The following is an 11,050-nucleotide window of genomic DNA, read 5'->3' as shown; positions in this document are numbered from 1 at the left end:
TATAGGCAGGCCCTTGAACAGAGCATAATTTTCCGACTTTCCACTTCCTGGTCAGAAAGTGTGCTGCCAAATGAGTTTTACTCACAGACAAAATTCAAACGGTTTTAGAAACTAGAGAGTGTTTTCTATCCAATAGTAATAATAATATGCATATTGTACGAGCAAGAATAGAGTACGAGGCCTTTTAAATTGGGCACGTTTTTCCCCCATAGTGTAAATAGCGCCCTCTATCCTCATCGGGTTATTTATAATGAGGGATACTTGGGGAAAATCTAGCCTCTCTGAAATGAAAATGGATGGCACTCCCTTCAGTAAAACATATTTTTACCCTCCCCTCCCTGAACGCTTACAAAAAAGTGACCCTCCCCATACCCAAAATAATAATCAAAACATAAAGTGGATAGCAGAGAACATGCCTACCGTTTACCCTCACAGACCAGAGCCTTAGATATGCAGTTTTAGAAACTGTTATTCGTTTTGTAAGCATTACATGGCAAGTAGCCAGAAGGTTGTGGATTTGCAGACCACCGCGACAAGGGTAGGTGTGAAAAGATCTCAATTATACTGAAAGCACTGCATAAATCTATCATCTTATTTGCAGTTTGAGAAAAAATATCCTTTTATAAATGCATTTCATGCAATTCTACGTCATTTTACATGACTGGAGACAAGCAGAGTGTTTTGTAATACCACAACAAAGCATGACAACGAATGAGCGCATGCTGCAGCCCTGAGACGTTGTAATATCTATACAGGCTATTGTTAAGAAAGAGGAGAGTCTAAGTATGGAAAAGTGCTAAGGTTGTCTATAACTGTAAAAATGTTGCTCAACAGAACCAGTTATGACTGTAGTGTCTGATCATCAATGAGAAAAATACATACATCTTTTAACACAGCAGCCGCATATCAACTGGTAGACCTATATGCACTTGTAACTTTTCTTCATTTGGGATGCTATAATTTTCTAATTGATTCTATTTCATTCCCTGATATTGTTGTTATAAAATAGATGTGTGTTGACTGTGATTAGGGCATGGGAATATAAGAGCACTGCTAGGCTAAATGAACAAACTAGCCATGCACAGCTCAGTGCATGATCCTCAAACCAAAGACTGGCCAGACTCGTGTTTCTAAAAGTGAATTCAAAGGCAGTGTATAATTACTGTATAGCCTAATAAGGCATTTTTTTGTTTAATTATTATTAAATTCTAAGTAATTCATTTCATTTTATACAGCGTAAAAGCAAATTTTATAGGCATGTTGTTAGATTCTGTTGATGTGTTGAAACGCTGAGCGCTCCTGCCAGCGTGTCACAAATGCTTCACAATTGATTTCTTAAATGGTAGGCTCAAGCCTTGAAATTATAATAATATAGCCTAAATAATTAATTTTCCTTCCTTCTTAGGCTAGCTGGCTTGCTCCTGACTGATTTGGAGTTAGTATGTTGTTTAATAGCCTGTTGAAATGTTGAACGTCAATTGATAGTGACAGAATCACACATTACTTCCCAATTAAAGTACATTTTTTGTCTCCTCGGCTATAGAAGGTTGTAGCGCAGGCTCTGAATGTCATAGAGACAAACGAAATATATCCCATATGCATCAAAGTCACGTCTTTCCCCAGAAAGACTTGACGAAAGCGTCATTATAGATCTCTTTATATAACTAGATCGATCATTTTGTAGATTTTTTTATTTTACGCTAACATTTTCTGTTTTTTAAAGCCACAGTACCCTCACATTCTCTCACATAACACCTCAATTCGAGCTCTGGTTTTACCATAACACACCAAGCCCTTCACTGAGACATTTGAGGAGTGCACTGAACAAATTGGCTGACACAATCTATGGATAGTAGACTAGTCTGTCAATAGGAATAGGAATAAATAGGATTCGACACAAAGCTCTCTTGTTGTTAGTAGCCTAAAGTCAAATTAAAATGAAGACTGTTTAAATCAATTAGGTCTTCTCAAATTAGCCTACTTAAGGCACCCATGCGCTGTCCAGTTATGCAAATTACTCAAATATGGCTTATTGTGAGGTCAATAACTCTGATAAATAGCTTCATTATGGCCAATGAAACATATTGTTTTTATTCAATAATATATTAGAGCAGTAGCGAGCTTAACTCTGGTCCTCCTTTTCATCTTCAGGCTCTCCCTCTCAAACTGAACAGGACATCAGTAGGCCTAGTCCGTGCAAACAAATATGACATTTTTTTTTAAACAAATACTAAACCCTCTCTTTTACTGGACTTGAAAAAGCATGACCCTCCCCCTTTTCCTCCAGGTAACAATTCTTTTAATTGCAACCCCTCCCATAGCTATGTAAAATTGTAATTAATAACAATTATACCATTAACACATTTAAGAAATATGTTTTTATTAAATTAATTATCTTGAATGATACTGTATTTTCATCTTAATGTCTCTTTAAATATGGTATGTTTAAAACGTAAATTATGACTACTACATATCCCAAGGTTCAATCCAAGAGGCGGGCGCTGGCATACGTCATCGTGTTTGGTAACCCCTTTGACCAATCAAATGCATCTATTGGGAAGCGCGTACTTCGAAAATGGTTTCATATTATCCAATCAGTGGTCTTTATTTAATTATTTGTAACGACAAACCAATCAAAGTTGTCGCTCTTCTCCTAGACGAATCGGAAGCTCGTTAGATAATAGCTGAACGTACTCGTTTTCCGCCAATTAAATCGAAGTTGATGTTTAAACTCTGCGCGCGGGCGGTGCTTAGCCAATTTTGGGAGGATCTCAAAAGTTGAGAGGGATGCATGCATGGATTTGAATTCAAGCTATCAATTTCACAATATCCCATCAAGCTAGACAGCGCTCTCAAGCTGTGTTTTTGAATTAGACAAATTGATTATTCATTGGAATTACGATAGTTTATAACACAAGTTATATTTACTCGTATTTTGTTCACTGTCAGCTTTGTGGTTGCACAACTGTAACGCTAGGGAGCTTACCATCATAATTAAGGTGATCTCTCCACGAAATGAAAGCGGGCGGTAAGTATCTCTGACTCAATTAGCTACGGTGTAAATGTGACATCTAACATTTAAACGTTTTAGCCAGAAACTTGTTTCAGCTTATACAATTTAGGTTAGAGAACTTGAACTGTGTGAGAATGAATAGCATAAACATTTTATAGCTACAGTAGATAACGTTAGCTGACTTGATAACGTTAGCTGCTAACTAGCCTGCTAGCTAGCTATCTGTTATGGTTTGCTGTCTGTTGTAATGATGGCTAGTTAGTTAGTTGGCTAACTAGCTACTGGTACATAGCTTGGTGCCAGTACTCGAGCCAGTCGTTAGTTAAGTGGCTAACGTTATAAATGTGCCTTATTTGAAACTAAAGCATTCGTAACATTTATATCATAGTTAGCTACGTTGTAAAGTCATTACATTTCTGTGGTTTTGAAAGCGCCGCAAATAGATCATTCACTTTTTTGGATTTCAATCTAAGAAGCGTTACAGTAGCTTGTTAAAAGTTTACCTAGGTTTGAGGAGGGAAATTTGGGCGCTGAGTTACACTGAATTCAAACATTGAGTTCAGTTTAACTTGGCCAGCTAATTAGTCAAACTAGATTCCATTGGTTATAACTACCGATATATCATAGATATAATTATATATTATTTATTGTAACTGGGTCACTTTTGCCTAATTTGAATTAGTTTGAGCCAGCAAGCTGTAGCAAACAAAGCAAACGTAAACTGACATTCAGGTGGGAATTACTGTCTTTAGTGGAGCATATAGATGAGAACTGTAAACAAAAACTATTGAATAAACATTGTCAGCAGTAAACGGTGTCCCACAGTTAGGATGGAGACTAAATGTATGGGGGCACTGTGTGAGTAAGAGTTCGTTTATTTGGAGTGTTGAGTTGGAAAGATTTTTATTTTATTTTTTTGCGTTTGATGGTTATCTGTATCTCAAATGGCAAGAGTGATTTAAGATAAAAGAATACTTCTCTCTCCTTTCTTCTTTAGTGCTACATTGTCGTTGTTCCAAATGCTTCACGGTTCCAGCACGGAAGCGGGTCCGTAAGCGTGTTACAGCCCTAACACTGCTGTCTCTACCTGAAGAGGTGCTTCTGTGTGTGCTCCAATGCCTCTCTGCTGATGACCTGCTGGCTGTCAGAGCTGTGAGTCTCACAAACACACACACGGTCTTGTTTAACTAACGTTGTGGCGATATACAATACAGTCCCATTCAAAATCCAATTTTCCCTAACATTAACCTGAACCAAATTTTGGTTTGTTTTCTATTCTTGTGGGGACTTCTGGTCCCCACAAGTTCAAGTTAAACACGTGTACACACACACACACACACACACACACACACACACACACACACACACACACACACACACACACACACACACACACACACACACACACACACACACACACACACACACACACACACACATCTAAAGCACACACACACACACATCTAAAGCACACACACACACACATCTAAAGCACACACACAAACAATTGAACAGCCTCTGGGGTAAACATCATTTGAAGGAGTCTCTTCTGAACATCTTGTCACCACCTGAATTGGTGAGTCACAATGTGTATCAGTCTCCTCCTATATACACCTCCTTTAGCATGTATAAGGAATGTTATGTTTACTCATTTATTGAAAGGAAGAAGAATATTTTGAACATGCATGAAGGATTGCCATGTTGGAGGCTAACTGAGGTATTTGGTTATCTCCCAGGTACACTCTCGGCTCCGTGACATCATTGATAACCACTCTAGTGTTTGGGCCCGGGTCAGTTTCAGGGATACCTGGCCATCCCCCAACACAGTCTGGCTCTTTGAGAGGTAGGATCGACTCCTCCCACACCCAAACCCTGCCCTCGACTCTGTACATCTTCCAATGTCAGTTTCACATGAGGGAGACTGAAAGTGAGCATACATACTAGAGGTCGACCGATTATGATTTTTCACGTCGATACCGATTATTGGAGGACCAAAAAAGTCGATACTGATCAATCGGCCGATTTTAATTTTATTTGTAATAATGACCATTACAACAATGCTGAATGAACACTTATTTTAACTTAATATAATACATCAATAAAATCAATTTAGCCTCAAATAAATAATGAAACATGTTCAATTTGGTTTACATAATGCAAAAACAAAGTGTTGGAGAAGAAAGTAAAAGTGCAATATGTGCCATGTAAGAAAGCGAACGTTTAAGTTCCTTGCTCAGAACATGAGAACATATGAAAGCTGGTGGTTCCTTTTAACATGAGTCTTCAATATTCCCAGGTAAGAAGTTTTAGGTTGTAGTTATAGGAATTATAGGACTATTTCTCTCTCTACGATTTGTATTTCATATACTTTTGACTATTGGATGTTCTTATAGGCACTTTAGTATTGCCAATGTAACAGTATAGCTTCCATCCCTCTCCTCGCTCCTGCCTGGGCTCGAACCAGGAACACATCGACAACAGCCACCCTCGAAGCAGCGTTGCCCATGCAGAGCTAGGAGAACAACTACTCCAAGTCTTAGAGCGAGTGAGGTTTGAAACGCTATTAGCGCGCACCCCACTAACTAGCTAGCCATTTCACATCGGTTACACCAGCCTAATCTCAGGAGGTGATAGGCTTGAAGTCATAAACAGCGCAATGCTTGAAGCACAACGAAGAGCTGCTGGCAAAACGCACGAAAGTGCTGTTTGAATGAATGCTTACGAGTCTGCTGGTGCCTACCATCGCTCAGTCAGACTGCTCTATCAAATCATAGACTAATTATAACATAATAACACACAGAAATACGAGCCTTAGGTCATTAATATGGTCGAATCCGTAAACTATCATCTCGAAAACAAAACGTTTATTCTTTCAGTGAAATACGGAACCGTTCCGTATTTTATCTAACGGGTGGCATCCATAAGTCTAAATATTCCTGTTACATTGAAGGTTGTGCAATGTTATGTCATAATTATGTAAAATTCTGGCAAATTAGTTCGCAATGAGCCAGGCGGCCCAAACTGTTGCATATACCCTGACTCTACGTGCAATGAATGCAAGAGAAGTGACACAATTTCACCTGGTTAATATTGCCTGCTAACCTGGATTTCTTTTAGCTAAATATGCAGGTTTAAAAATATATACTTCGGTGTATTGATTTTAAAGAAAGGCATTGATGTTTATGGTTAGGTACACGTTGGAGCAACGACAGTCCTTTTTCGCGAATGCGCACCGCATCAATTATATGCAATGCAGGACACGCTAGATAAACTAGTAATATCATCAACCATGTGTAGTTATAACTAGTGATTATGATTCATTTATTATTTTTTATAAGATAAGTTTAATGCTAGCTAGCAACTTACCATGGCTTCTTACTGCATTCGCGTAACAGGCAGGCTCCTCGTGAGGCAGGTGGTTAGAGCGTTGGACTAGTTAACAGTAAGGTTGCAAGATTGAATCCCCGAGCTGACAAGGTAAAAATTTGTCGTTCTGCCCCTGAATAAGGCAGTTAACCCACCGTTCCTAGGCCGTCATTGAAAATAAGAATGTGTTCTTAACTGACTTGCCTAGCTAAATAAAGGTGTAAAAAAATAATAATTGGGGGGCAAAATTGGCATCCAAAAATACAGATTTCTGATTGTTATGAAAATTTGAAATCGGCCTTAATTAATCGACCATTCCGATTAATCGGTCGACCTCTAATACATACCCTAATATGTTTCTCGGTTTCTGTGTCCTCTTTCAGGGCCGCAGAGAAGGGGAACTTTGAGGCAGCTGTGAAACTAGGGATTGCATATTTGTACAATGAAGGACGTAAGTCTCACTGCACTTGTCATCCATTATTTCTCATTGAATTGGTTATGAGGTTGATCAATGATTGACATTGACCAAATCACTGAATTAAATCCTGTATAATAATCACCCTCTTCTCTGTCCCAGCGTTGCTGAGTGACGAAGGGCGTGCCGACGTGTGCGGCCGGAAGGCGTCACAGTTCTTCAGCCTGGCGGAGAGCCTGCGTTCCCCTACCGCCGACCCCTTCATCTGGGTGTTCATCCGCCCGCCCTGGTCCCCCACTGGGAGCTGCTGCAAGGCTGTGGTGTTTGACAGGCTCAAGGCTGAGTGTGAAACCAATGTGGTAAGTGTTTACCAGGCTAGGCCTGGTTGAGCTTGGCTGGGGGAGATGGGCAGCCATAGACACAGCCCACCTCAGCAACCATCACTGTCCTCTCCCTTGGTTTCTATTGGAAAAACACAAGTTTAGTATAATACCCTAGATACAATTTAGAGGGCTGTTTCACCCATAGAAATATTATGAGTAATGTTGAATCTGTTTCTATGGTTGTGCCTTCCTGGTTTATTCACTCAGAGCTGTCCATCCATTATCAACACTGATTAAGTTGTGTATTATTAATTATTAATTATATTAAGTATTAAGGCGGCAGGTAGCCTAGGGGTTTAAGAGCGTTGTGCCAGTAACCGAAAGGTCGCTGGTTCGAAACCCTGAGCCGACTAGGTGAATGTGCCCTTGAGGAAGGCACTTAACCCTAATTGCTTCTGTAAGTCGCTCTGGGTAAGAGTGTCTGGTAAATTACTAAAATGTAGGCATCACACTGCATGGGAAGAAAGGAGAGGTGGATTCAGAAACATGTTGTTACCAAAAAGTCTGCCAAAGGCCTACAGGACCTTGGTAATGAAGACAAATGGGGAGAGACTTATGCTGCTTGGTGCAACGGTGTGTCTCGCCCCCCATTTTATTTCTGACCAACAGACCCCTCCAGAAAGTTCCATCCCTTATAGCCTGTTTTTTCCTGTCCTCTCTTGTGGTGCGCTGCGTGTATCAACTCTGTTTTGTCCAGCGATTTTTATAAATAGATGAGCCTGTCTTTGCTCAGTGGAACTAATGGACTTTGATGAAAAATCCAATGTTTCTATAAAAATAGTTAAATGTTTTGTAGACTATAAGGTTGTGCTCTAACAATGCTTTCATTAGGCTACATTTTTACTTTTGCTGTTTTTTATTTTTTGTAGGAGAGGAGGGGACCGTTGCTGCACTGTCTGGCCAGAGTCCTCCAGCTTTTTGATGTAAGTGTACACACACACTCACCGCTGCAAGTCTTCCAGAAAGGCAGAGGCGTTAGTGTGGTGATTTTTGTAGTGACAGCCGTCTTCCATTTCTATGGTAACCAAATCACAACACAGTTCCAGTTAGTTTCTGATAAGCTGTGAAGACAATGTCACATTCTAGGCAGCCCTGCTAGTCATCAGCCCAGTTAGGATAAATGTTTTCTCCCTCTTCTTCACTTAATGATTGCTCGCTACGCACCTCGTTGTTTCTGCTCTCCCATGAACCCACACGGATCTTTTAAAGCAGCTTTGTTTCAGTAATAATTTTACAAACCAACAATCCTTGATGACTCTCTGACATTCATTCAGGGGTTGTTATGTGTACAGTTGAAGTCGGAACTTTACGTACACTTAGTTTGGAGTCAGTAAAACTAGTTTTTCAGCCACTACACACATTTCTTGTTCACAAACTATAGTTTTGGCGATTTGGTTAGGACATCTACTTTTTGCATAACAAGTAATTTTTCCAATAATTGTATACAGACAGATTATTTTAATTACAATTCAGTGTCTTGCAATTCTAGTGGGTCTGAAGATTACATACACTAAGTTGACTGTGCCTTTCAACAGCTTGGAAAATTCCAGAAAATGATGTCATGGCTTTAGAAGCTGCTGATGGCCTAATTTACGTTATTTGAGTCAATTGGAGGTGTACCTGTGGATGTATTTCAAGGCCAACCTTTGAACTCCAGTGCTTCTTTGCTTGACATCATGGGAAAATCAAAAGATATCAATCAAGACCTCAGGATGTTTTCCTGAGCAATTTCCGCCTGAAGGTACCACGTTCATCTGTACAAACAATAGTACGCAAGTAAAACACCATGGGACCACACAGCCGTCATACCGCTCAGGAAGGAGATGCGTTCTTTCTCCTAGAGATAAACGTACTTTGGTGCGAAAAGTGCAAATCAATCCCAGAACAACAGCAAAGGACCTTGAAGATGCTGGAGGAAACGGGTACAAAAGTATCTATATCCACAGTAAAACGAGTCCTATATCGACATAACCTGAAAGGCCGCTCAGCAAGGAAGAAGCCATTGCTCCAAAACCACAATAAAAAAAAGCAAGACTACGGTTTGCAACTGCACATGGGGACAAATATCGTACTTTTTGGAGAAAAGCCCTCTGGTCTGATGAAACAAAAATAGAAATGTTTGGCCATAATGACCGTCGTTATGTTTGGAGGAAAAAGGGAGGCCTGCAAGTCGAAGACCACCATCCCAAACGTGAAGCACGGGGGTGGCAGCATCATGTTGTGGGGGTGTTTTGCTGCAGGAGGGACTGGTGCACTTCACAAAATAGATGGCATCATGAGGCAGGGAAATGTTATTGATATATTGAAGCAACATCTCAAGACATCAGTCAGGAAGTTAAAGCTTGGTCGTCCAAATGGACAATGACCTGAAGCATACTCCCAAAATTGTGTCAAAATGGCTTAAGGACAACAAAGTCAAGGTATTGGAGTGGCCATCACAAAGCCCTGACCTCAATCCTATAGAAAATTTGTGGGCAGAACTGAAATAGTGTACAAACCTGACGCAGTTACACCAGCTCTGTCAGGAGGAATGGGCCAAAATTCACCCAACTTTCTGTTGGAAGCTTGTGGAAGGCTACCAGAAACGTTTGACCCAAGTTAAACAATTTCAAGGCAATGCTACCAAATACTAATTGAGTGAATGTCAACTTCTGACCCACTGAGAATGTGATGAAAGAAATAAAAGCTGAAATAAATAATTTTCTCTACTATTATTCTGACATTTCACTTTCTTAAAATAAAGTGGTGGTCCTAACTGACCTACGACAGGGAATTTTTACTAGGATTAAATCTCAGAAATTGTGAAGAACTGAGTTTAAATGTGTTTGGCTAAGGTGTATGTACATTTCTGGGCTGGTCTTGACTAACATACTGCATACTCAGAACCCTGTTACATATTCAGTATGACTTGTTGTGCTGGATAGAGAGGAGGATTTAATGTGCTGTTTGAAACATTGGCTATTGAAGCATGGTTTAATCTGTGTGTGTTTCAGGAGGATGACAAGCGCGCCGAGGCCCTGACACTACTTGAAGAGTCGTCTCAGTCGGGCTGTCTACAGAGCGCTTACCTGCTTTGGGAACATAACCGTAAAACCGCAGTGAGTTTCCCTTCTCTCTGATTCTCCACGTCTCAAAAGGCTTTGTTTATGTTACAATGTATGTTGTGTAGTTAAAGGGTGTAAAATGTGATATAAAACCCCTGTTGTGTTGATGTTAGTCAAAAACCGACTTCATAAATTACTGTGGTTCTGTGCTGTCTTCTCAGATGGCGGACCCAGGCAGGTACCTCCAGTTCATACGCACGCTCAGGGACTACGCAGCCAAAGGATGCTGGGAAGCACAGGTGTGTGTCTAGAAACGTCCTCTCACTGTCAACTGCGTTTTATTTTTTGCAAACTTAACGTGTAAATATTTGTATGAACATAAGATTTAACAACTGAGACATAAACTGAACAAGTTCCACAGACATGACTAACAGAAGTTAATAATGTGTCCCTGAGCAAGGGGGGGGGGGTCAAAATCAACAGTCAGTATCTTTATTTATTTATTTATTTTATTTAACCTTTATTTAACCAGGTAGGCAAATTGAGAACACGTTCTCATTTACAATTGCGACCTGGCCAAGATAAAGCAAAGCAGTTCGACACATACAACAACACATAGTTACACATGGAGTAAAAACAAACATATAGTCAATAATACAGTGAAAAAGATAAAAAAATAAGTCTATATACAATGTGAGCAAGTGAGGTGAGATAAGGGAGGTGAAGGCAAACAGATATATGTATAAATAAATAAAAATATAAAAAGGCCATGGAGGCGAAGTGAGTACAACACAGCAAGTAAAATAAAAACTAAAAAAAAAACACTGGA

General features: G+C 39.9%; 1 protein-coding gene across 2 annotated transcripts in view; it reads left to right on the top strand.

The window, feature by feature from the left end:
* Positions 1–2,756: 2,756 nt before the first annotated feature.
* ccnf (cyclin F) overlaps positions 2,757–11,050 on the top strand; it is a 26,586-nt gene continuing 18,292 nt past the window's right edge. For both annotated transcript variants that reach the window (XM_055898683.1, XM_055898682.1), the window contains exons 1-8: positions 2,757–3,028; positions 4,011–4,165; positions 4,750–4,856; positions 6,763–6,830; positions 6,957–7,153; positions 8,047–8,100; positions 10,171–10,275; positions 10,443–10,520. In XM_055898683.1, coding sequence (XP_055754658.1) covers positions 3,016–3,028; positions 4,011–4,165; positions 4,750–4,856; positions 6,763–6,830; positions 6,957–7,153; positions 8,047–8,100; positions 10,171–10,275; positions 10,443–10,520 — 777 coding nt within the window. In that variant the 5' untranslated portion in view covers positions 2,757–3,015. The remainder of the gene's footprint in view (positions 3,029–4,010; positions 4,166–4,749; positions 4,857–6,762; positions 6,831–6,956; positions 7,154–8,046; positions 8,101–10,170; positions 10,276–10,442; positions 10,521–11,050) is intronic.

This window comes from Salvelinus fontinalis, chromosome 34 (genome assembly GCF_029448725.1).
Source record: "Salvelinus fontinalis isolate EN_2023a chromosome 34, ASM2944872v1, whole genome shotgun sequence".
In the NCBI taxonomy this organism is placed as follows: Eukaryota; Metazoa; Chordata; class Actinopteri; order Salmoniformes; family Salmonidae; genus Salvelinus; species Salvelinus fontinalis.
Note: the sequence above shows the minus strand (reverse complement) of the source record. Positions and strands in the feature narration are given on the sequence as shown.